Consider the following 23,169-nt stretch of genomic DNA (forward strand, 5'->3'; position numbering starts at 1 on the left):
ATGACTTTGCCCCAGTCCTCAGCAGTCCATTCGCCATACTTTTTGCAGAAGATCAATCTGTCCCTGATGTTTTTTTTTTTTGGAGAGAAGTGGCTTCTTTGCTGCCCTTCTTGACACCAGACCATCTTCCAAAAGTCTTGGCCTCACTGTGTGTTCAGATGCGCTCACACCTGCCTGCTGCCATTCCTGAGCAAGCTCTGCACTGGTGGCACTCCGATCCCGCAGCTGAATCCTCTTTAGGAGACCATCCTGGCGCTTGCTGGACTTTCTTGGACGCCCTGAAGCCTTCTTAACAAGAATTGAACCTCTTTCCTTGAAGTTGTTGATGATCCTATAAATTGTTGATTTAGGTGCAATCTTAGTAGCCACAATATCCTTGCCTGTGAAGCCATTTTTATGCAATGCAATGATGGCTGCACGCGTTTCTTTGCAGGTCACCATGGTTAACAATGGAAGAACAATGATTTCAAGCATCACCCTCCTTTTAACATGTCAAGTCTGCCATTCTAACCCAATCAGCCTGACATAATGATCTCCAGCCTTGTGCTCGTCAACATTCTCACCTGAGTTAACAAGACGATTACTGAAATGATCTCAGCAGGTCCTTTAATGACAGCAATGAAATGCAGTGGAAAGATTTTTTCGGGATTAAGTAAATTTTCATGGCAAAGAAGGACTATGCAACTCATCTGATCACTCTTCATAACATTCTGGAGTATATGCAAATTGCTATTATAAAAACTTAAGCAGCAACTTTTCCAATTTCCAATATTTATGTAATTCTCAAAACTTTTGGCCACGACTGTAGTATCAAGTATTCATCATTATTCTTCTGGCAATTACATTATTCAAACTCATTATAAAACACTTGCAACAAATGTCACAGACAATAATGTGATTTTTACAATGAATAAAACTTGCTATCTGCAAATACTGTCATAAGAAATAAAGTTTGTATCAGTGCTTTTATTTTTAACTACAAGTGAAACTAAACAAATTAAACAACTGAAATAAGGCTTAAATAAAATATTAACAATTATAAATATTTAAAAACAACAACTAAATGAAAACACTTCAATGAAAATTTGAATCACATAAATATGTTTGTTTTAAAAATACTAAAACGATTTAAAACTAAAACAAATTAAAAAAACTAGTAAAAAAGACAAATTTAAAAATGAAAATAAAATATAAAAATTTCACAAACTAAGGGTAACTGTAAAATGCAAAACTTTAATTTTTTAATTTTAATTCACTGATATCCACACTGAGCTTTTCCTAAATATATTACCTTTTTTTTATTATCACTCGTCTTTTTTTATGCATCTGATTTCATTTCTTCAGCAAGCCTTCTAAAACTACACTATGTAAAATAAGCTTTCAAATGAAAGTAAAAAATGTATCACTTGTAATGAGTTATTTCAACATTGTTTATATCCTGAAAATTACCGAAAACAGTCTGCTGGCTAAAAGAGCTAATTTATCTGCTCAAAGTAATACAGACTGAACATAAAATGCAGCCATATTATATACTGCTCTGAGATTTCATTTTTGTAAAGTGCTTCGCTAAGACTAGCACAGAAAATATAGTCTTGACCTGAAAAAAGTGAAAGATAAATCAAGACCACAGTGGAACAAAGGACTGCTTAGACATCACATTTCATGTACATACACAGGCCCTTAGCCACTGAAAATACTGGGTTCAACCGCACTTGTTTTCCTGTGGAAATATCCAAATGTCTTTAGAACAGAAATCTGAGAATTAATCTTGTTGCAACAAATTTTAAGATGTTCTTTGTAGATCTTATTTGTAATTTAGGCAGACATTTTAGTTGTCAACACATATCTGCCGATATATCTGACGATATTTGGCATTTTTAAATTATCTAAAAAATAAAAAAATAAAAAATTATCGGTTGACGACACTTATTTTAATATTGCTTTATATTGTCCATTCATCACCCTGCTCTCTAAGATATTGGTATTGCCCCTATTTTTTTTTTATATCAGCTATTATCGGCTATATCAATATTAAAATAGACTTATTTTAATATCGGCTTTATATCGTCAGCTTGCTCTCTAAGACATCGCATTGGCCATGAAAAAAAATCTATTTCAGTTGACATCTACTTTTTATCGCCCATTGGTCACCCTGCTATCCAGATATCGGTATCAAACATAAAAAAAAAAACAATATCGCTTGATATTGATCACTTATTTTAATAGCAGCTTTATATCGCCTATTGGTCACCCTGCTCTCTAAGATATTGTGTTGGCCACAAAACAAAATCTATATTGGTTGACAACACTTATTTTAATATTGCTAAAGTTTATACTGCCTATTGGTCAACTTGCTCTCTAAGATATCGGTATTTGCCATAAAAAAAAACACAATATCGGTTGACAACTAATTATTTTAATAGTAAATGTATATCGCCCATTAATCACCCTGCTCTCGAAGACATTGTATTGGCCATAAAAAAAATCTATATAAGTTGAAATCTACTTTTTATTGCCCACTGGTCACCCTGCTGTTCAGATATTGGTATCAACCTTTAAAAAAAATATCAATATCGGTTGACAACTACTTATTTTAATAGCAGCTTTATATCGCCTATTGGTCACCCTGCTCTCTAAGATATTGTGTTGGCCACAAACAAAATCTTTATCTGTTGACAACTACTTATTTTAATATCGACTTTATATCGCCCATTAGTCACACTGTACTCTAAGAAATTGGTATCGACCTTAAAAAAAAAATAAAATAAAAATATCGGTTGACAACTACTTATTTTAATAGCAGCTTTATATCGCCCATCAGTCACCCTGCTCTGCATGATATAAGTATCGGGCATTAAAAAAATTGATCTTGGTTGACAACTACTTATTTTAATTGCAGTTTTATACCGCCTATTGGTCACCCTGCTTTCTAAGGCTGATGATACACGGGCAACTTTTTGAGCAATTTTATCGAGCAACTTTTAAGCAATTGCTTGGCCACTTTCCCATAGAGAATGGGTAAAACATTTCTATCTGGATAATTTAGATCAGTTGTGGGCCCTGTATCACACCTGGCTGCCCGTTGACGGCAACATTTGCCAAAGTGTATCATCAGCATAAGATACCGGTATCTGCCATAAAAATAAAAATAAACAATATCGGTTGACAACTACTTATTATAATATCGTCTTCATATCAGCTATTAGTCACCCTGCTTCCTAAGACATCGTATTGGCCATAAAAAATTTGTATCAGTTGACAATTAATTATTTTCTTATAAGATATCGGTTTCGGCCATAAAAAAACCACAATATCGGTTGACAACTACTTGACTATTGGTCAACCTGCTCTCCAAGACATCATATTGGCTATAAAACAAATCTATATCAGTTGACAACTATTTATTTTAAAATCGGCTTTATATTACCTATTGGTCACCCACCCACCCACTCTCTATGATATCATTATTGGCCATAAAAATGTTTATATAGGTTGACAACTACATATTTTAAGAGCAGTTTTATATCACCTATTGGTCACCCTGCTCTCTAAGATATTGGTATCTGCCATAAAAAATTTATTAATATTGGTTCACAACTAATTTTAATACTGGCTTTATATTGCCTATCAGCCACTCTCCTCTCTGAGATATTGCAATTCGCCAAAAAAAAAACGATATGAGTTGAGCACTACTTTTTTAAATCTTAAAGCTCACTAAATGCATCATTTTATGTCTTGTTTATGTTTAATAACAGTCATATTTTGCAATGCTCTAAAAGCAAGCCCTTAAATACCCAGTTAAAAGATGTTTCAGTTTGTCTAGAAATGTCTTGATGACACACCAAAATGTAGGCGGCACCGGGACACATCTGGTGCCATTAATTTGTCAGGAAGCAGATGTTGATCAGTAAATTCAACGAAGCAAAGAGGAGACGGCAGCTGAGACAGCAGTGAGTTGTGTTAAAGAAGACGGCCCAGGCAGAGGAAAAGATCCATAGATGATAAAGGAGAAAATGTTATTGAGTATGAGAGACCATGGAAGCAGAGTTTGGTACAAAAACATTGTAGCAGATAACCTTTAAAACATTTATGCAACAGAAGTCCCTTCATCACATTTAATAAACAGTTGACAGTCCAAAATGCTTCTTCCCTACTACATAATTGCTTGTTATTTGCTTTATCGACCACAGAAGCTTTGCTGGTCTGAGCAAGAACATTTGAGCAACAGCTACTGGCTAAATGTATCAAATGAGAAAACACAACATAACAAGCCTTGGCAGAACTGGATGTTAGCCAGAAATCACTGAGGAACTCTTGCCAGTAATCGAAGCCCAAATCACGTCAAGGAAATGTCAACCGGAGACCTGCAGATCTCACTGATGGAGAATGAGTCACGTTTCCTAAAAAAACAGTGAAGTATTTGCATATCATCTAAAGCTCATGTCAGATTTAAATGCTTAGCTGCTTTATTTTCCAGTCAAGCGGAGAGTTATAAACACTGACAACAGTTTACAAACAGCAAAACTTACCAACTCAATGAGAGATACTACGGTTCAGTAAGTATTTTGGTTAGTCACCCTGCTCACCAAGATACCGGTACTGGCCATAAAAAAAAAAAAAAAAAAAAAAAAAAAATCAACATTGGGTGACACCTACTTATTTTAATATCAGCTTTATATCACCCATTGGTCACCCCGTTCACCAATAAATATTTGTTTACAACTATTTATATTAATATCAGCTTTATGTTGCCTATTGGTCACCTTGCTCTTCAAGATACCAGTATCGGCCATAAAAAAATTTTTTTTATCAATATCAGTTGACAACTACTTATTTTAATATTGGCTTTATATTGGCCATTGGTCACCCTGCTCTCTAAGATATCGGTATTGGCCATTCAAAAAAAACAAAACTGGCTAACAACTAATTATTTTAATATCAGCTTTATATTGCCCATTAATCACCCTGCTCTCTAAGATATTGGTATCGGCCATAAAAAAAAATTAACTATATTGGTTGACAAGTACTTATTTTAATATTGGCTTTATATCAGCCATTGGCCACCCTGCTCTCTAAGATATCGTATTCATCATGAAGTCAATATCGGCTGACAACTACTTATTTTAAAATCAGCTTTATATTGCCATTGGTCACCATGCTCTCCAAGATATCGGTATTGGCCATACAAGAAAAAAAATTAATCAATATTGGTTGACAACTACTTATCAATGGGTCACCCTGCTCTCCAATATATTGGTATCAGCCATAAAAAATCTAATCAATACAGGTTAAGAACTACTTATTTTAATATTGGGTTTATATATTCACCATAAAGTCAATATCGGTTGACAACCACATATTTTAATATCAGCTTTATATTGCCCATTAGTCACCCTGGCTCTCTAAGATAGCGGTATTGGCCATAACAAAAAAAAAAAAAAAATCAAAATCAATAAATGTTGACAAGTATTTTTTTAATAACAGCTTTATTTCCCACATTGGTCATCCTGCTCGTTAAGATATCGGTATCGGCCATAAAAAAAAAACAGTATTGGTTGACAACTACTTAATATCAGCCTTATATCGCCCATTAGTCACCCTGCTCTCCAAGACAACTACTTATTTTAATATTGGATTTATATTAGCCATTGGTCACCCTGCTGATATCGGAATCGGCAAAAAAAAAAAAAAAAAAAAATATCGGTTGACAACTGCTTATTTTAATATTGGCTTTATATGAGACATTGGTTACCCTGCTCTCTAAGATATTGTATTCACCATGAAGTTAATATCGGTTGACTATTACTTATTTTAATATCAGATCTATATTGCCCATTGGTCTCCCTGCTCTCCAAGATATCAGTATTGACCATAAAAAAATCTAATCAGTATCGGTTGACTATTAATTATTGTAATATTGGCTTTATATCGACCATTGGTCACCCTGCTCTCTCAGATATCGGTACTGACCATACAAAAAAAAAAAAAAAAAAATCAATATCAGTTTGCAACTATATATTTTGGTCCCGCTTTACATTAGGTGGCCTTAACTACTATGCACTTACATTTAAATTAATCATTTGGTACAATGTACTTATTGTGTACATACATGTTTTTACATTGTACTTATATATTTTTTAATACCTATATGTAATTACACTGCTGACCCATCCCTTACACCTTAACCCACCCTTAAACCTACCCATACCACCAAATCTGTCCCTCACCTTACCCATATTCCACCTTAATGGAAGCAAAAGTGTTTTGTAATGAAATATGACCACATTAAGTACATTGCACTTGTTTTTTGTTGTAAGTACATAATATTTAAGACCACCTAATATAAAGTGTGACCATATTTTAATATCAGCTTTATATAAGCCACTGGTCACCATACTCTCTAAGATATTGGTATCAGCCATTAAAAAAAATCAATATTGGCTGACAATTGCTTATTTTAATATTGGCTTTACGGTTCAGACATTATGGTTCGATAAGTATTTTGGTTGCAGATATACATGAAAAAGCAAAACGGTTTAGTAAGTACTTTGTTTGCAGATATATGTTATAAAAAAAAGTAACATTGGACCAGGCATGTAGAGTGAAAGATGTGCATAAAATCTCCAAAATGATAAGCTTATGTGATTAGATGAGTCATGTATCGTAGTGGCTTAGTAAACAAGATGACAGGCTTTAAGTTAAAACAGATACACTTTGCAAGGAAACACAATCTGTTACATGACACAACATTTGAGAGAAAGAGAGATGAGGAAAAGATAAAGACTGGTTCAAAACAGAGTGAGGATGATACTCAGCAATAATAAGAAGCCCACTAGCTGTTCTCTTTCATTAAAATCATTTCTCTCCATTTATTTTCATCAGGAAACCGAAACCGAAAACGCCTGACCTAAATTTGTGGATTTGCACTAGCCTCTGGATGCGAGGTGTAATAGATCGAAAAAAGCCATTACCATTTCAAGCCTTGCCGGCAAACAGGGATAAGGGAAGCAGGGCTTGGCCTGTCCATCAATTATTCAATGGCATCAAGTCACAAAGATGTAAATACACTGCCTGCATTCCCTTAAATATTAAACAATGCACTGCACTGCTGAATAGCACAAGGCCAGAGCCTTATGTAACCTCCTGGGCTTGCTATTTACAAGTGATGCGGACAATGAAAACTACTCTTTTAAATGTTAAGGGAGTCATTTTTTTCTACTTTAAAATCCCAGTTTAATACGCAAAGCCAATCAAAACATTGCTCTGTTTGTTTAAGAAGTACAAACTGGGTATAATCGGTGTAAAGCTATATGTCAGCCTTTCTATTATTCTCAATGGCAGTTGCCTGGCTGGGCATTCAGCTCTGGAAGTAGACACCCTGTGTGTTGCATTCTTTGAATAAATGGACAATTTTGGATTTTTTTGACATTTTTGTGATCAACAAGACATTGACTGGTTGATAACAAAAAGTGTACAAATGCAAAAATATTTGTATGCATATAATAGTAATAATAAAAATAATAAAAATGTCCAGATTAGAGTACATATTAATAAGGGTTAAATAAAAAATAATAATAATAATCTTTTTAACAATATCAAAGTTCAGTATATAATCAGTCCATTTTTGTATTTTTTTTTAAAGGCAATACTCAGTAAAATTACATCAAGACATTGACTGGTTGATCACAAAAAGTGCACAGTGGCAATTTAAAAATAATGAAACATTTTGAAATTATGAAAATTAAAAGAAAAACTAATTTTATGCATATAAAACATTTTCTTTTCCTCAGGCAGAATACACAGTTACTTTTTAAAAAATCTATTAAAATACATTTTAATAAGGTTAAAATAAAAAACATTTTTAATTAAATATTTTTAACATTATTAAAATTCAATATATACTCAGTCCATTTTTGTTTCATTTTTTAAAAGCAATACCCGAAAAAACATTGACTGGTTGATCACAAAAGCGCACAGTGACAATTAAAAAATTATGGAAAAAAAAAAAGTGTTATGAAATTATGAAAATTTTGAAAAAATATATTTGTATGCATATAAAATATTTTTTATTGGTGGGGGGTGGGGGGGCACAGCTGCTTTAAAAAAATCTATTAAAATACATGTTTACAATTTAAATTTTTTAATTTTATACATTCATGTATATACTCCGTCCATTTTTCTATGAATTTTTAAAAGGAAATAATCCAGTAAAATTACATTAAGACATTGACTGGTTGATCACAAAAAATGCACAGTGGCAATTAAAAAATTATGGAAAAATATTATGAAAATTTAAACATTTTTTACGCCTTAAAAATGTTTGTTTGTTTGTTTGTTTTTTTTGGGGGGGGGGGGTAAAATAAACAGCTACTTTCGAAACAAATCTAAATTAAAATACATTTTAATTAGGTTTAAAAAAAAAAAAATTTTTCATGAAGTATTTTTAACAATATCAAAATTCAGCATATACTCAATCCATTTTTGTATTAATTTTTTAAAAGCAAAACCCAGTAAAATTACATCAAGACATTGCCTGATCACAAAAAAAGTGCACAGTGGCAATTTAAAAATACTGAAATTTTTTTTAAAAATGCACAATTATTTTTATGCATACAAAACATTTGTTGGCAGAAATTGATTAACTAATTAAATTAAATTAAATTATGTCAATTTAATTAACTTTTTAAAGCAATACCCATTAAAATTACATCTATAAAATTCTTTTTACTACTGCACATAACAGAATACACAAATATTTCTTATGTCAGGTGATTTAAAAAATAAAATACCAAGACAGCTGAATTCACAACATTATTAAGAATGAACACCACCACCAACTGCAAAGGACATGAAAGCTAATCAAAAGGAGAAGAATGTAGCTGTATAATGTCAAATCAGTGAAAGACATTAGATTCAGAATACATAGGAGAAGTTAAACAACACATAGGCTTTCTTAGAGTGGTCCCCTACAGATATTACCATTAATGTTCAACGGTGACGAAATACTGCAGTCAGACTCAAATCAAAACACGACTGAAATGTCTGCTTGACAGACCATGAGATAAAAGTTACCTTACCTATGTAAAATTGATTAACACATGAACAATTTAAAGAACATCTCAGCCTATACCAATAAGGGACCATTCAAAAACTTTGCCTTCTTGGTTTGGGGAAATCGGTCATTACCATTATCATTGCTATAGTTCATCAGCATGCCACAAAAGACAGTCAAGAGCTTCCCGGTGGCCGGGTCAGTGCTTTCGGCCTGAGACTTAATGTGCTCGGCAACTATCTGAGCACCACCCGCAGCGTCAACTGCACTTCTGCCCTCATCTGCAAAACAAAGAGGTCACATAAAAAAAAGAAATAAACAATAAAAAAGGCAACAAATGACACAAAGAAACAGCAACCTGGAACAGAATGACAGAAAAGAGGGTGTTAAAGGAATAGTTCACATCTTCCCGAACGTTGCACATGATTCTTCTTCTTTTTGGATGAACTATTCCTTTAACTGAAGGGAAATCCAATGAATGCATCCTTATGGAATGTAATATGACAACTGATAACGTTACATGAAAAAGACACAAGATTTGAGATAAAAGAACAGAAAATGGGATCCAAAACTGTCTGCTGAAAAGGCATATTACTCCAGCACTGGATTTGTTTACAGCTGTCAGGTTGACATGAGGTGCAGACGTAACTAAAGGCAAAACCGGAGACCAGAAGTGCAGCAGAAGCACAGCATACAAAATCCAGACTGCAGCTGAATCGCTAACAAGGGAAGGTGTTAGAAGATCCACAGAGACCCAGCGGAGTCCAGCATTGTTTACACACAGAGTATTGAAGTCAAGAGCGTGGCTGGGTCTTCTGACTGTCAGCTATCGCTGTAGATGGTTAAAGCAGCAAAATATAATATCTAAATTATGAGTAGTCAAATATCTGATGATAAAAGATTTTAAAAACATGAAATGACAACAGCAACCTATTTTACTTTTGCAACATGATGCATTTAAAGAAAAAGCAAATGTAGGGTGCTTGAAAAATAAACAGTAGCATCCGGAAAAGTTAAAATGTTACGGTGTGGTGATAATCGGTGGAAAGCTAGATGTTAGTATTTCCATTATTCTCAATGGCAGTTGCTTGGCTGGAACATTCAGCTCTGGAAGCAGACAACCTGTATGTTGCATTCTTTGATTAAACGGACTCAGTTTTGGATTCAGTTTTGATCACAAACAAAGAGTCAATTTAAAAATTATCAAAAAAAAAAAGTATGAAATTATGATTTTTTAAATATTTGTATGCATATAAAACAAATGCCCAGCTACTTCAAAAAAATCTAAATTAAAGTACATTTTAATAAGGCTTAAATTTAAAAAAAAATTATCAAATAATTTTTAGATTTATGTGTTTAACAATATCAAAATTCACTATATAATCAGTCCATTTTTGTATTATTTTTTAAAGGCAATACTCAGTAAAATTACATCAAGACATTGACTGGTTGATCACAAAAAGTGCACAGTGGAAATTTAAAAATTATGAAAAAATTGTGACTTTTTATGCATATAAAACTTTTTTTTTCTCAGACAGAATACACAGCTACTTAAAATGCATTTTAATAAGGTTTAAATAAAAAAAACATTTACAAATATTTATTTTTAACAATATCAAAATTCTGCATATACTCAGGCCATTTTTGTAATATTTTTTTTACAGGCAATACTCAGTAAAATTACATCAAGACATTGACTGGTTGATCACAAGAAGTGCACAGCAGCAATTAAAAAATTATGAAAAATTATTTAAAAATGCACAAATTATTTTTATGCATACAAAAATAAGAGTAGTCAAATATTTGATGATAAAAGATTTTAAAAACATGAAATGACAAAAGCAACCTATTTTACTTTTGCAACATGATGCATTTAAAGAAAAAGCAAATGTAGGGTGCTTGAAAAATAAACAGTAGCATCCGGAAAAGTTAAAATGTTACGGTGTGGTGATAATCGGTGGAAAGCTATATGTTAGCATTTCCATTATTCTCAATGGCAGTTGCTTGGCTGGAACATTCAGCTCTGGAAGTAGACAACCTGTATGTTGCATTCTTTGATTAAACGGACTCAGTTTTGGATTCAGTTTTGATCACAAACAAAGAGTCAATTTTAAAATTATCAAAAAAAAAAAAAAGTATGAAATTATGATTTTTTTTAAATATTTGTATGCATATAAAACAAATGCCCAGCTACTTCAAAAAAATCTAAATTAAAGTACATTTTAATAAGGCTTAAATAAAAAAAAAATTATCAAATATTTTTAGATTTATGTGTTTAACAATATCAAAATTCAGTATATAATCAGTCAATTTTTGTATTATTTTTTAAAGACAATACTCAGTAAAATTACATCGAGACATTGACTGGTTGATCACAAAAAGTGCACAGTGGAAATTAAAAAATGATGAAAAAATTTTCTCAAAAATTTTTTTTCTCAGACAGAATACACAGCTACTTAAAAAAAGTCTAAATTAAAATGCATTTTAATAAGGTTTAAATAAAAAAAAACATTTACAAATATTTATTTTTAACAATATCAAAATTCTGCATATACTCAGGCCATTTTTGTAATATTTTTTTACAGGCAATACTCAGTAAAATTACATCAAGACATTGACTGGTTGATCACAAGAAGTGCACAGCAGAAATTAAAAAATTATGAAAAATTATTTAAAAATGCACAAATTATTTTTATGCATACAAAAATAAATTATGAGTAGTCAAATATTTGATGATAAATGATTTTAAAAACATGAAATGACAAAAGCAACCTATTTTACTTTTGCAACATGATGCATTTAAAGAAAAAGCAAATGTAGCGTGCTTGAAAAATAAACAGTAGCATCCGGAAAAGTTAAAATGTTACGGTGTGGTGATAATCGGTGGAAAGCTATATGTTAGCATTTCCATTATTTTCAATGGCAGTTGCTTGGCTGGAACATTCCTCTCTGGAAGTAGACAACCTGTATGTTGCATTCTTTGATTAAACAGACTCAGTTTTGGATTCAGTTTTGATCACAAACAAAGAGTCAATTTAAAAATTATCAAAAAAAAAAAGTATGAAATTATGATTTTTTAAATATTTGTATGCATATAAAACAAATGCCCAGCTACTTCAAAAAAAATCTAAATTAAAGTACATTTTAATAAGGCTTAAATTAAAAAAAATTATCAAATATTTTTAGATTTATGTGTTTAACAATATCAAAATTCAGTATATAATCAATCAATTTTTGTATTATTTTTTAAAGGCAATACTCAGTAAAATTACATCAAGACATTGACTGGTTGATCACAAAAAGTGCACAGTGGAAATTAAAAAATGATGAAAAAATTGTGACTTTTTATGCATATAAAACTTTTTTTTCTCAGACAGAATACACAGCTACTTAAAAAAATCTAAATTAAAATGCATTTTAATAAGGTTTAAAAAAATATTTACAAACATTTATTTTTAACAATATCAAAATTCTGCATATACTCAGGCCATTTTTGTAATATTTTTTTTACAGGCAATACTCAGTAAAATTACATCAAGACATTGACTGGTTGATCACAAGAAGTGCACAGCAGAAATTAAAAAATTATGAAAAATTATTTAAAAATGCACAAATTATTTTTATGCATACAAAAATAAGAGTAGTCAAATATTTGATGATAAAAGATTTTAAAAACATGAAATGACAAAAGCAACCTATTTTACTTTTGCAACATGATGCATTTAAAGAAAAAGCAAATGTAGGGTGCTTGAAAAATAAACAGTAGCATCCGGAAAAGTTAAAATGTTACGGTGTGGTGATAATCGGTGGAAAGCTAGATGTTAGCATTTCCATTATTCTCAATGGCAGTTGCTTGGCTGGAACATTCAGCTCTGGAAGTAGACAACCTGTATGTTGCATTCTTTGATTAAACGGACTCAGTTTTGGATTCAGTTTTGATCACAAACAAAGAGTCAATTTAAAAATTATCAAAAAAAAAATAAGTATGAAATTATGATTTTTTAAATATTTGTATGCATATAAAACAAATGCCCAGCTACTTAAAAAAAAAATCTAAATTAAAGTACATTTTAATAAGGCTTAAATTTAAAAAAAATTATCAAATATTTTTAGATTTATGTGTTTAACAATATCAAAATTCAGTATATAATCAATCAATTTTTGTATTATTTTTTAAAGGCAATACTCAGTAAAATTACATCGAGACATTGACTGGTTGATCACAAAAAGTGCACAGTGGAAATTAAAAAATGATGAAAAATTTGTGACTTTTTATGCATATAAAACTTTTTTTTCTCAGACAGAATACACAGCTACTTAAAAAAAATCTAAATTAAAATGCATTTTAATAAGGTTTAAATAAAAAAAAAAAACATTTACAAATATTTATTTTTAACAATATCAAAATTCTGCATATACTCAGGCCATTTTTGTAATTTTTTTTTACAGGCAATACTCAGTAAAATTACATCAAGACATTGACTGGTTGATCACAAGAAGTGCACAGCAGAAATTAAAAAATTATGAAAAATTATTTAAAAATGCACAAATTATTTTTATGCATACAAAAATAAATTAGTAGTCAAATATTTGATGATAAATGATTTTAAAAACATGAAATGACAAAAGCAACCTATTTTACTTTTGCAACATGATGCATTTAAAGAAAAAGCAAATGTAGCGTGCTTGAAAAATAAACAGTAGCATCCGGAAAAGTTAAAATGTTACGGTGTGGTGATAATCGGTGGAAAGCTATATGTTAGCATTTCCATTATTCTCAATGGCAGTTGCTTGGCTGGAACATTCCGCTCTGGAAGTAGACAACCTGTATGTTGCATTCTTTGATTAAAGGCAATTCCCAGTAAAGTTACATCATGTATGAAATTATGATTTTTTTTTTATATTTGTATGCATATAAAACTTTTTTTTTGCAAAATACACAGCTACTTAAAAAAAATTCTAAATTAAAGTACATTTTAATAAGGCTTAAAAAAAATTATCAAATTATTTTAGATTTATTTTTTAACAATGTCAAAATTCAGTATATAATCAGTCAATTTTTGTATTATTTTTTAAAGGCAATACTATTTTACTAAAGTAAAATTACATCAAGACATTGACTGGTTGATCACAAAAAGTGCACAGTGGCAATTTAAAGATTATGAAAAAAACGTATATAAAGCTTTTTTTTCTCAGACAGAACACATAGCTACTTAAAAAAAATTAAATGAAAATATATTTTAATTAGGTTTAAATAAAAAATAAAAAACATTTAAAAATATATATTTGAACAATATCAAAATACTCAGGCCATTCTTGTAAAAATTGTTTACAGGCAATACCCAGTAAAATTACATCAAGACATTGACTGGTTGATCACAAAAAGTGCACAGCGGCAATTTAAAAATTATGAAAAATTATTTAAAAATGCACAAATTATTTTTATGCATACAATTTTTTTGGCAGGAAATTAATTGATTTAATTTAATTTATTAACTTTTTAAGGCAATCCTTAAAGATGTCAGATAAAATCATTTTTAGTGTGCAGTAAGATATTACATTTTAATAACATTTTTTGAAAATGTGCACAGATGAATCTTACTCCTACGGGATCAACTGTGGGCCAAGGTTGGACAACATCAATAACACTTGATTTGAAAAGCACCAAAATCATCAAGAAAATATGTTGACGAAGGTTATAACACAAAGTACACAAGCATTTACTTTGAAAATGTAAACATTCAGAGTATTTAATATTTTTGTCTGGTTGGTTTATGGATATCTTTAAGAAAATCATAACAATTCAATATTTAGAAAATGTGAGCTGCTTCCTAGTTTTATCATTGTTAACAAAAACAAACAAAAAAAAATGTTTTATTATTAATAAATAATAATAATAATAATAAACTGTTTTCGGAAATTGATACAAATAAAATAAAATAAAATAAAACAAAACCTTAAATGAAAATTGGAAATGTAGCCTTGGAACCTAAATAGTTGAAATAAAATACATTTAAGCTGAAGTACTAAAATGAATACAACAGAAATAAAATAAAAACAAATGAATGCTAAATAGAAATAAAAAATCTATTAATGAAAAGCACATACAGTTATTAAAACATCAACTACAATCAAAATGAAAATTGAAAAAAAAACCTATTCATATGAGGTAAATACATAAATTAGTGCTGTCAATCGATTAAAAAAATAACTAATTAATAACATTTTTCTGAAATTAACCGCGATAAATCCCACCTAACATTACATTTTTAAATATACTTTTATATTTTAACAATTCACATTTAATCTTCAAATTAATGCAGAAACAACATAAAAACAGTATGTTTTTTATATTTGTTAAATATCTTTTTATGACTAAAAAAGCAAGTATCACTGAAATCAATATTACTGATGTCTCTAGGAAATTGCTGTTTTTTTTTCTAATATTTAACCAGTGAATATAACCATTCAACATTACAGTATAATTGAGAGCTATTCATTTTAGCATTTATTAGACTTAGACTCTTCTTATTTAAGTGTATATAAAACAATCTTCACATAAGCCCATTATTTACCTATGCCCTTCAGCAAGTAGGAAATACACAGAAATTGAATTAAATTAAAGCAACAAAAGTTGTTTTGTTTTCTTTGATTAACAGAACATCACAGCAGCTGGGTTATTAGCTTATTTGGCTGCTATTACTCTAAAAGCTGTAGATGGTTAAAGCAGCAAAATAAAAGATCTAAATTATGAGAAATATTTAATGACAAAAGTCTTTAAAAGCAATGTGAAATGGCAAACACAACATATTTTACGTTTGTAACATGATGCATCTAGAGAAAAAATCAAATGTAGGGTTGGACTTATAAATAAACAACAGTAGCATTCGGAAAAGTTAAAATATTTTGGAGTGGTGAAGTCAGATAAAAGCTAAAGTCATTTTTAGAGGTAAATTTAGAACACAAAGTACACAAGCATTTAAAAACAAGCATTTAAAATAATAATAATAATATTTTTTTTTTTTTAGAAAATGTCAGCTGCTTCCTAGTTTTATTATTGTTAACAAGAACTAAATAAACAAATTAATAAATTAATTAACTATTATTATTAAATAAAGAATATTATTAATGAATAAAGTAATAACTGTTTTCAGTAATTGAAATAAATAAAATACACTAAAAACTAACTAACTGAAATAAAATACATTTAAGCGGAACTGTAGTAAAATTAATACAACAAAAAATAAAATGAAAACAAATAAATAAAAAATAGAAAAACAACAAGCACGTAAAGTTACAAAAAATATGAAAAGGCTAATTCATAATAAATAAATTAGTGCTGTCAAACGACAAAAAACTATTTAATTGCAAATTTGTTCTGAAATTAACGGCACTTAACGCTACCTGAATTTGAAGTTTTTAAATATACTTTTATATTGCAATAATTTCACATTCAATCTTCAATTTAATGTAGAAAAAAGATAAGGAAATAATTTTTTTATATTTGTTAAATATGTTTCATGACTATGAGTACTACTGATATCAACATGTGACTCTGGCCCACAAAACCAGTCATAAGGGTCATTTTATTTAACTGAATAAGATGAATAAGATGAATAAATAAGTTCTGGTGTATGGTTTGTTAGGATAGGAGGGTCATTACGAAAACGTGCCATTTTGTGTCCCTCAGGAAAAAAAAAGCTCTGTAAATCTTAATAAACCATTAAACAAATAAAATATTTTATAATTTAGTTTCCATAATATGTCTCATAATATAAGAATAAATTAAAATCCTTTAAAAACAAAAGAAACAGCAATTAATCACATTTTTAGGGCTGCAACTAACGATTATTTTAATAATCGATTAATCTGTCGATTATTTTTTCGATTAATCGATGAATCGGATAAAAAAAAAAACAAGGGATTTACAACCCTTTATTCAAAAACAGAACTAAAATCTTTAGAAAGTGCACGAACATGTTGCTCCTTGAACTGTTATAATAATAATAATAAAATAAAAATGGACTAACACAAAAAACATACACATGTATGCTTTACATCTGCCAAATATATAGACTAAATAAACTAAAATTACTATCCGTCAAGACAGCGGCTTGCTGTGGTGTACATGCTGCATGGTTGGCATTTCCCATCAAGAAGCCTCTCAAATTAAATTCCTCAGTGCGCATTAAAAAAGTCATGTGACTTTGCACGCTGGAACGGGATAACTTGACTAACTTTCTGCTACATTCATTCTGCCATGGCGGTGTTTAGTGTCCTGCCATCAGCAGCGACCAGCTGGAAGAGTTCCGCATTCAAATGCACGCAAAACTGGCCTCAAAGCCCCAGCAAAAGTAATTACCATGAATGTGTCAAGGCAAAAATTAAGAAAATATTCGAATTACTTATTAATAAACTAGTATTTTCTGATTCAGTGTTGCAAAGATGAAATTGAAGATCCTGCCATCTGCTCATTAATGCCTAATGCATCTTTATGGATTAGCTAATAAAAGAGTTTTGTTTTCGATTTTAATTATTTCGTTTTATAGTAAAATAATAATTTAAAGCTTTCTATAGATATTGTGTTTGTGAGGCAATTACCTGGGTTTCGGCGCTCCTGTTTAAACCAAAGATATCAAGCGTATTCTGTTTGTTTTCTTTAAGAGCACATTTTGTTGATACTGTTAGTACACACAAACTAGACCCTTTACAGTTCCGGCCCGGGTGGTAAATTACTCTTACCTTTATGAGCAAAAAAAGAAATTCCACACTGGCGTCTCCATGTCCTGCAAAGCGCGCTTCTCTCCGCACAAACTTTGGAATTATCTTGATTGAATGATTAAACTAATATTGTGATATGTTTTAAGTTTTTTATATCAATGGATTTTAATTTAAATCGCGATGAATTAAGCAGGCTTTAGATCTGTCTGCCGCTGTTTGCTAGGTATAACTTTAAAAAACAAAAACTTGAATTTAACAAACAAAAAGTGTTCCAAATATATCTCTAAATTAACTTTATAAACTAAAGGAACGAAAATAAATGTAATCACTTTGCTATTAAAAACAGCAGCTGTGTAATGAGGAAGAGAAAGAGAAAAAAAGACAGTCTGACTGGAAATTCAGTCGGCCAAAAATTGATGAGCTGTCGGACATTTTTACAAGGAATGTTTGTTTAATAGCCTATTTAATACTCTTAGGCTACTTTCTTAATTAAATATATTATTTCTTTGATTTATTTTAGCGTTTTTAGGCTGCTTGTTAGCTGACTGAAGTGTAGGCTATATATAAAAAAACAACGTGCCACCGTCACAGCCCTATTCAAAACTGAGACGATTTCACCTCAGCAGAGCTCCTCTTTCTCCTTACGGTTGTGGTATGTTTTCGACACATTATACAGACAGACAGTGTTACAAAAACTATAGAAGTAGTTTTCTCCATCTCCACTATCCAACGACCCGTACACCAGCTGTTTTGCGAGCATTGGCTGCTGTGAAAGTACGCTAGCCAAAGTAGGCTTATCAAACATGTTTGATATAAATCGGGGCAGCATAGGCCTATATATATAATGTAGAAACGGTGCTTTATGCTCAAATGTTCCAGTTTTGCGCATAAGTTAAATTCGCATTTTTGGATGGAAACACAGCTTATGAGGTGCCGAACTCTGCTGGCATCAGTGCGGGAGAGAGACCGAATGTGTCCACTCCGCTGTGCGCTCAATTATTTTTTTTAATATATATAATAACAACCAAATGTCTCTGCGTCGCGCGACACAACGAATCGATTATGAAATTCGTTGCCAACGCTTTTAGTAATCGATTTTTATCGATTTTATCGATTCGTTGTTGCAGCCCTACACATTTTTGTGCAAAGCATCTTGCAGAAATGTTGAAAATGGCCTGTCCCTCAGTATGATTTTTCTACTTCTACTTGCTATCGAGGCCAAAAAAGTCAAACTATCATAAAAAAACATATACTTGTATAAAGCCTTAAGTGTCAGTTCATTAGTCATGAATGGATTTTATTCTTAACATGTGTCAAATAAAAAAAAAAAAAAAAACACAATTTAGTCGGGTCCCTAGGTTCTCGTCAACCCTGTTACTTTTTATGAAAACACCTCTTTAAAGATAATGGACTCTTCCAAAAGTTGCATCATTTCCAGGAAGTGACATCATCTGCCTTTCAAGAAGTTGACGGTAGAAGACAAGTAAGTGTTCTCTTCTTTTAATGCATTTTCTTTGAGTTTATGTAATGTCTGAAAGACAGGGACACGCTCATTGTGTCAGCCCTGTTACCAGAAAAGCATACGTTAAAAAGTGATTTGTACATATTTAAAAATTTACATATATAACAACATTTAAGCCTCTCATTAAGGCACATAATGTGGTGTCATTACCTATACCTCATGGCTAGTAATGGCCGCCAATAACATTTTTCGTCAACCCTGTTACCATTCCAGGATAACAGGGTTGACGAAAGTATGCTTTTGTGTGTCTTACCCATGTTGTATACCCAAGAAGGGTTAAATCAAGGGCAACTGGACTTGGTACTTCATTTGAAGATGTTTTGCCTCTCATCCAAGGGGTTTCTTCAGTTCTAAATGACTGATGGGGAGTGCCAGGTATTTAACCTCTGTGGGGTTGTCACCCCTGAGCCAACCCTTCTTGGATAACTATGACCTGGATGACTGAGAATTTTCATAGACGTACTTTTCTTACTAATAGTATTTACATAATATACATGTTTTTACAGTTTTCATCCCTAAAAATCATGTTTTTTATTTATTCTACTGATAGGTAGGCTAAAATGTGTTGAGGTTACTGATCTATACTGATGCACACAAGTGCATTGGGTTTTATAAATGTGCTTTATAAACCAAAAGTCATTATTATTTTTATTATGAGAAGTCAATCAATTAACAAGGTTGCTGTTAAAGTGTTTTACGTATTTTTATTTGATTTGATTTTGTTAGGATGCCTCTTTCTGCAGCTGAGAAACAGCGCAGATACAGACAACGTAGAGATGCTGATCCCGAGAGACGAGAAGCATATTTAGAAAAAGAGAGGGCAAAATGGAGAAAGGACAGAGACACAGGGAAAAAGCAGTCAGTTAGTGAACTAAATGACAGAGAAAGGAGAGCCAAGCGGCGGAACTGGAGAGCAGCACAAGTGAAAAGCAGAACAGCCAAAGCAGCAAGTGCAGCAATCATAGATAATATCTCAGTAGAGCTGTCTACAAAATATGCTGATTAGTCATGTTGAATTAAAGGTTTATGAATGTCCAATTAAGACTCCATTACACCCATAACTGTAACTCTAACAAGCAGTATAACCAATACGGTAACTGTTGTCAACCCTGTTACTGATGTGTCAACCCTGTTACTTGTATAATATTCTAATATCATTTAAAAAATGAAAATAAAAATGTAATCAACTAATTGTAAATGTTTAGTAAGAGAGGCTAATAATCCACTCAAAATTGAATTGAGGTGTTTTATTTTTGTTTCCATACATTTTTCTTAAAACAGAAGATGCTGGGAGAGTGTAATTTGGAAATGAACGTGTTCATCCACTAAAAAAAATATAAAACTTTCAATATTCTCAATTCACAAAAACTCTTAATGTAACAAGGGGGGGGGGGGGTATCTTTCACAGTATATCAGATTTGTTCTATATATGTATTTAAAACCTTTTCAAAAAGTAATTAATATGTCGGTAACAGGGTTGACCAAACACACACATTTACGTTGGTTTTATTAAAATAAAATAAAAAATAAGATAGCCTGAGATGGCACAGCACATTTTCCTGAGAGGTAAGGATCTACTTCATCCAAAAAGGGGCTTAAAGATTTTCAAAACAGTACTTTGAAAATCAAACATTCAAAGTGGGAAATGGCACGTTTTCGTATAATGACCCACGACCATATTTGGCTGAGATTAAACTGAAAATCTGAAAATCAGAGGGTGCCGAAAAAAATCAAATTATTGAGAAAAATCAAAAAATCTAATTATGGAGAAAATCGCCTTTAAATTTGTCCAAATAAAGTTCTTAGCAATGCATATTACTAATCAAAAATTAATTTCGATATATTCAGGAAATTTACTAAATATCTTCTACATGAAACTACATGAAATGGCCGGCGCCAGCGTCAGTCGCTGCCGTTGCGTCACTACCGGGCGACCATAACATAAAAGAGGCGCCCGTGCAACACAATACATCTTCGCTGTCTTCAGCTTTCCCGGTTTGGATGTGCATTGGAAGAAACGGTAAGAATCCTTTCTTTAAACTACTATCATGGCAAGCACTAGCAAGTCGTTTAAGCGGTGTGTTCATCCGTGTCCTCGTTATTTGACACCTGATGACACACATGAGCTTTGCGTATTCTGTTTGGGCGAAGAGCACACACGCGATGTCCTTGAGGGGGCATTGTGTGTACATTGTGAGCGCTTCCCTATGAAGAAGCTCCGGTCTCGTCTGTCTCTCTTTCTGAGGAAAGATGAGCATTCACTTGCCCCTCGCGGTTCGGGTCCTGCCGTTGCCGAGGCACGGAGGAAACTGAGCTCGTGGGGCTCGCAAGTGGAACTGGCTGACGAACTTGAGAAGGGTCTCTCTCTCTCGCCAGCCGGAGACGATGACAGGCTCCTAGCTGATGATGATGCGTTATCGCTGACGTCGTCAGATCCAGGAGCAAGTGCTCTTTTGGGTTCCACCCAAGAAGAACAGGAAGTGCTAGAGATGGATGAAGACGCTGAGGCTGAATCCTCTCTACCTTCCTGCCCTGCATATGAAGAGCTGCTGGAGGTTATGGACCGCGCCACGGCCAGGCTCGACCTGCCGTGGAAGCGGGCTAGAAAGATAACGCCGCGGGGTCGCCTCGACGAGCGGTATCTTTCAGGCCATAACCACCCAGCTCCGGTGAGTCTCCCATTCCTTCCCGATCTTCATACTGAGATCGAGAAGGGCTGGAAAAAGCCGTACTCGGCGCGCATTCATAGTTCGTCTATGGCGAACTATGCTAATATCGAGGGATTGCGTGACCACGGCTATGAGAAGATGCCCCCTGTGGAAGAGACGCTAGCCTGCTATCTCTCCACAGGGCGGGCCTCCTCTCTCAAGACTCCCTCTCTGCCTTCTCCGGCCCTGCAATTAACATCCCGGCTGAACGGCAGAGCATATGCAGCAGCAGGTCAGGCGGTGGGTGCACTGCACACCATGGCAGTGCTCCAAGCCTACCAAGCCGATCTGCTGAAAGACCTGGACAACGGTCAGGGTCTTTCCCCTGACCAGGTGGCTGAGCTCCGTCGCACCACGGATCTCGCTCTCCGTGCCACCAAGCAGGCCGCTACCCATATGGGCAGGGCCATGGGGGCTATGGTGGCTACGGAGAGACATCTGTGGTTGAACCTGGCTGATGTCGGGAGGAAAGAGAAGGGCTTTCTTCTCGACGCACCGGTTTCGCCATCTGAGCTTTTCGGTGCCTCCGTCGAGACGGTGGTTGAAAAGTTCAGAGAAGCGAAGACGCGCTCAGCTGCCTTCAAGTCCTTTATCCCTCGAAGGCCCAGGTCTCAGCCCGAACACCACAGGGGTCCTGCGCCGCCTCCTTCTGAGGAACAGAGGCAGGTGCAGAAGGCTAGTGTTGCATCCCGCGCTCCTCCTCCCCCTGCGAGCAGGTCTAGGAGGCGACGCGGATCGAGAGGTGGCAGACAGGATTTAAGGGAAGTCATCCAAGCGAGACAAAATTCTCGCAGGGGTCAGAGTAATACCTAATAAACCTCTCCTTCCCTCGGTCCAGTCGGGTCGCCATTTTAATTCCCCTGTCGCCATTTAAGCTTCCTGCACTCCCCGGACCTATGATGTTCTTTGGTGGTTCTACCTGTATAGAACCCTAATTTACTGATGGTCTGGAATCAGACGGTCTCTGAGGAGAGTCCCGCCTCTTTCTATGAAGCAGGATGCTCTTAAATGGGTGAGTATGATCCGTTTTTTACTTTGAAGGAACTTCATACTGTCTCAGGCCTGTGTATGTTTTCTCTCTCCACAGAAGAAATACGACGAGTCTACGGCAGACGCCCCCCTCTGATCCTATGGATTAAGGTTACGGCAGTGTTTTGCCCTCTCCA

The 23,169-nt window shown here is 33.1% G+C and overlaps 1 protein-coding gene across 2 annotated transcripts in view; it reads right to left on the minus strand.

Annotated features, from left to right (window-relative positions):
- rap1gds1 (RAP1, GTP-GDP dissociation stimulator 1) overlaps window positions 1–23,169 on the minus strand; it is a 95,189-nt gene that overhangs the window by 32,673 nt on the left and 39,347 nt on the right. The window contains exon 5 of one of the 2 annotated variants that reach the window (XM_073835626.1): window positions 9,187–9,333. The exons of the other annotated variant lie outside the window; for it this stretch is intronic. Within the exon in view, the coding sequence (XP_073691727.1) occupies window positions 9,187–9,333 (147 nt within the window). The remainder of the gene's footprint in view (window positions 1–9,186; window positions 9,334–23,169) is intronic. 2 annotated transcript variants of the gene reach the window in all.

The sequence above is a fragment of the Garra rufa genome, chromosome 3 (genome assembly GCF_049309525.1).
Source record: "Garra rufa chromosome 3, GarRuf1.0, whole genome shotgun sequence".
Lineage (NCBI taxonomy): Eukaryota > Metazoa > Chordata > Actinopteri > Cypriniformes > Cyprinidae > Garra > Garra rufa.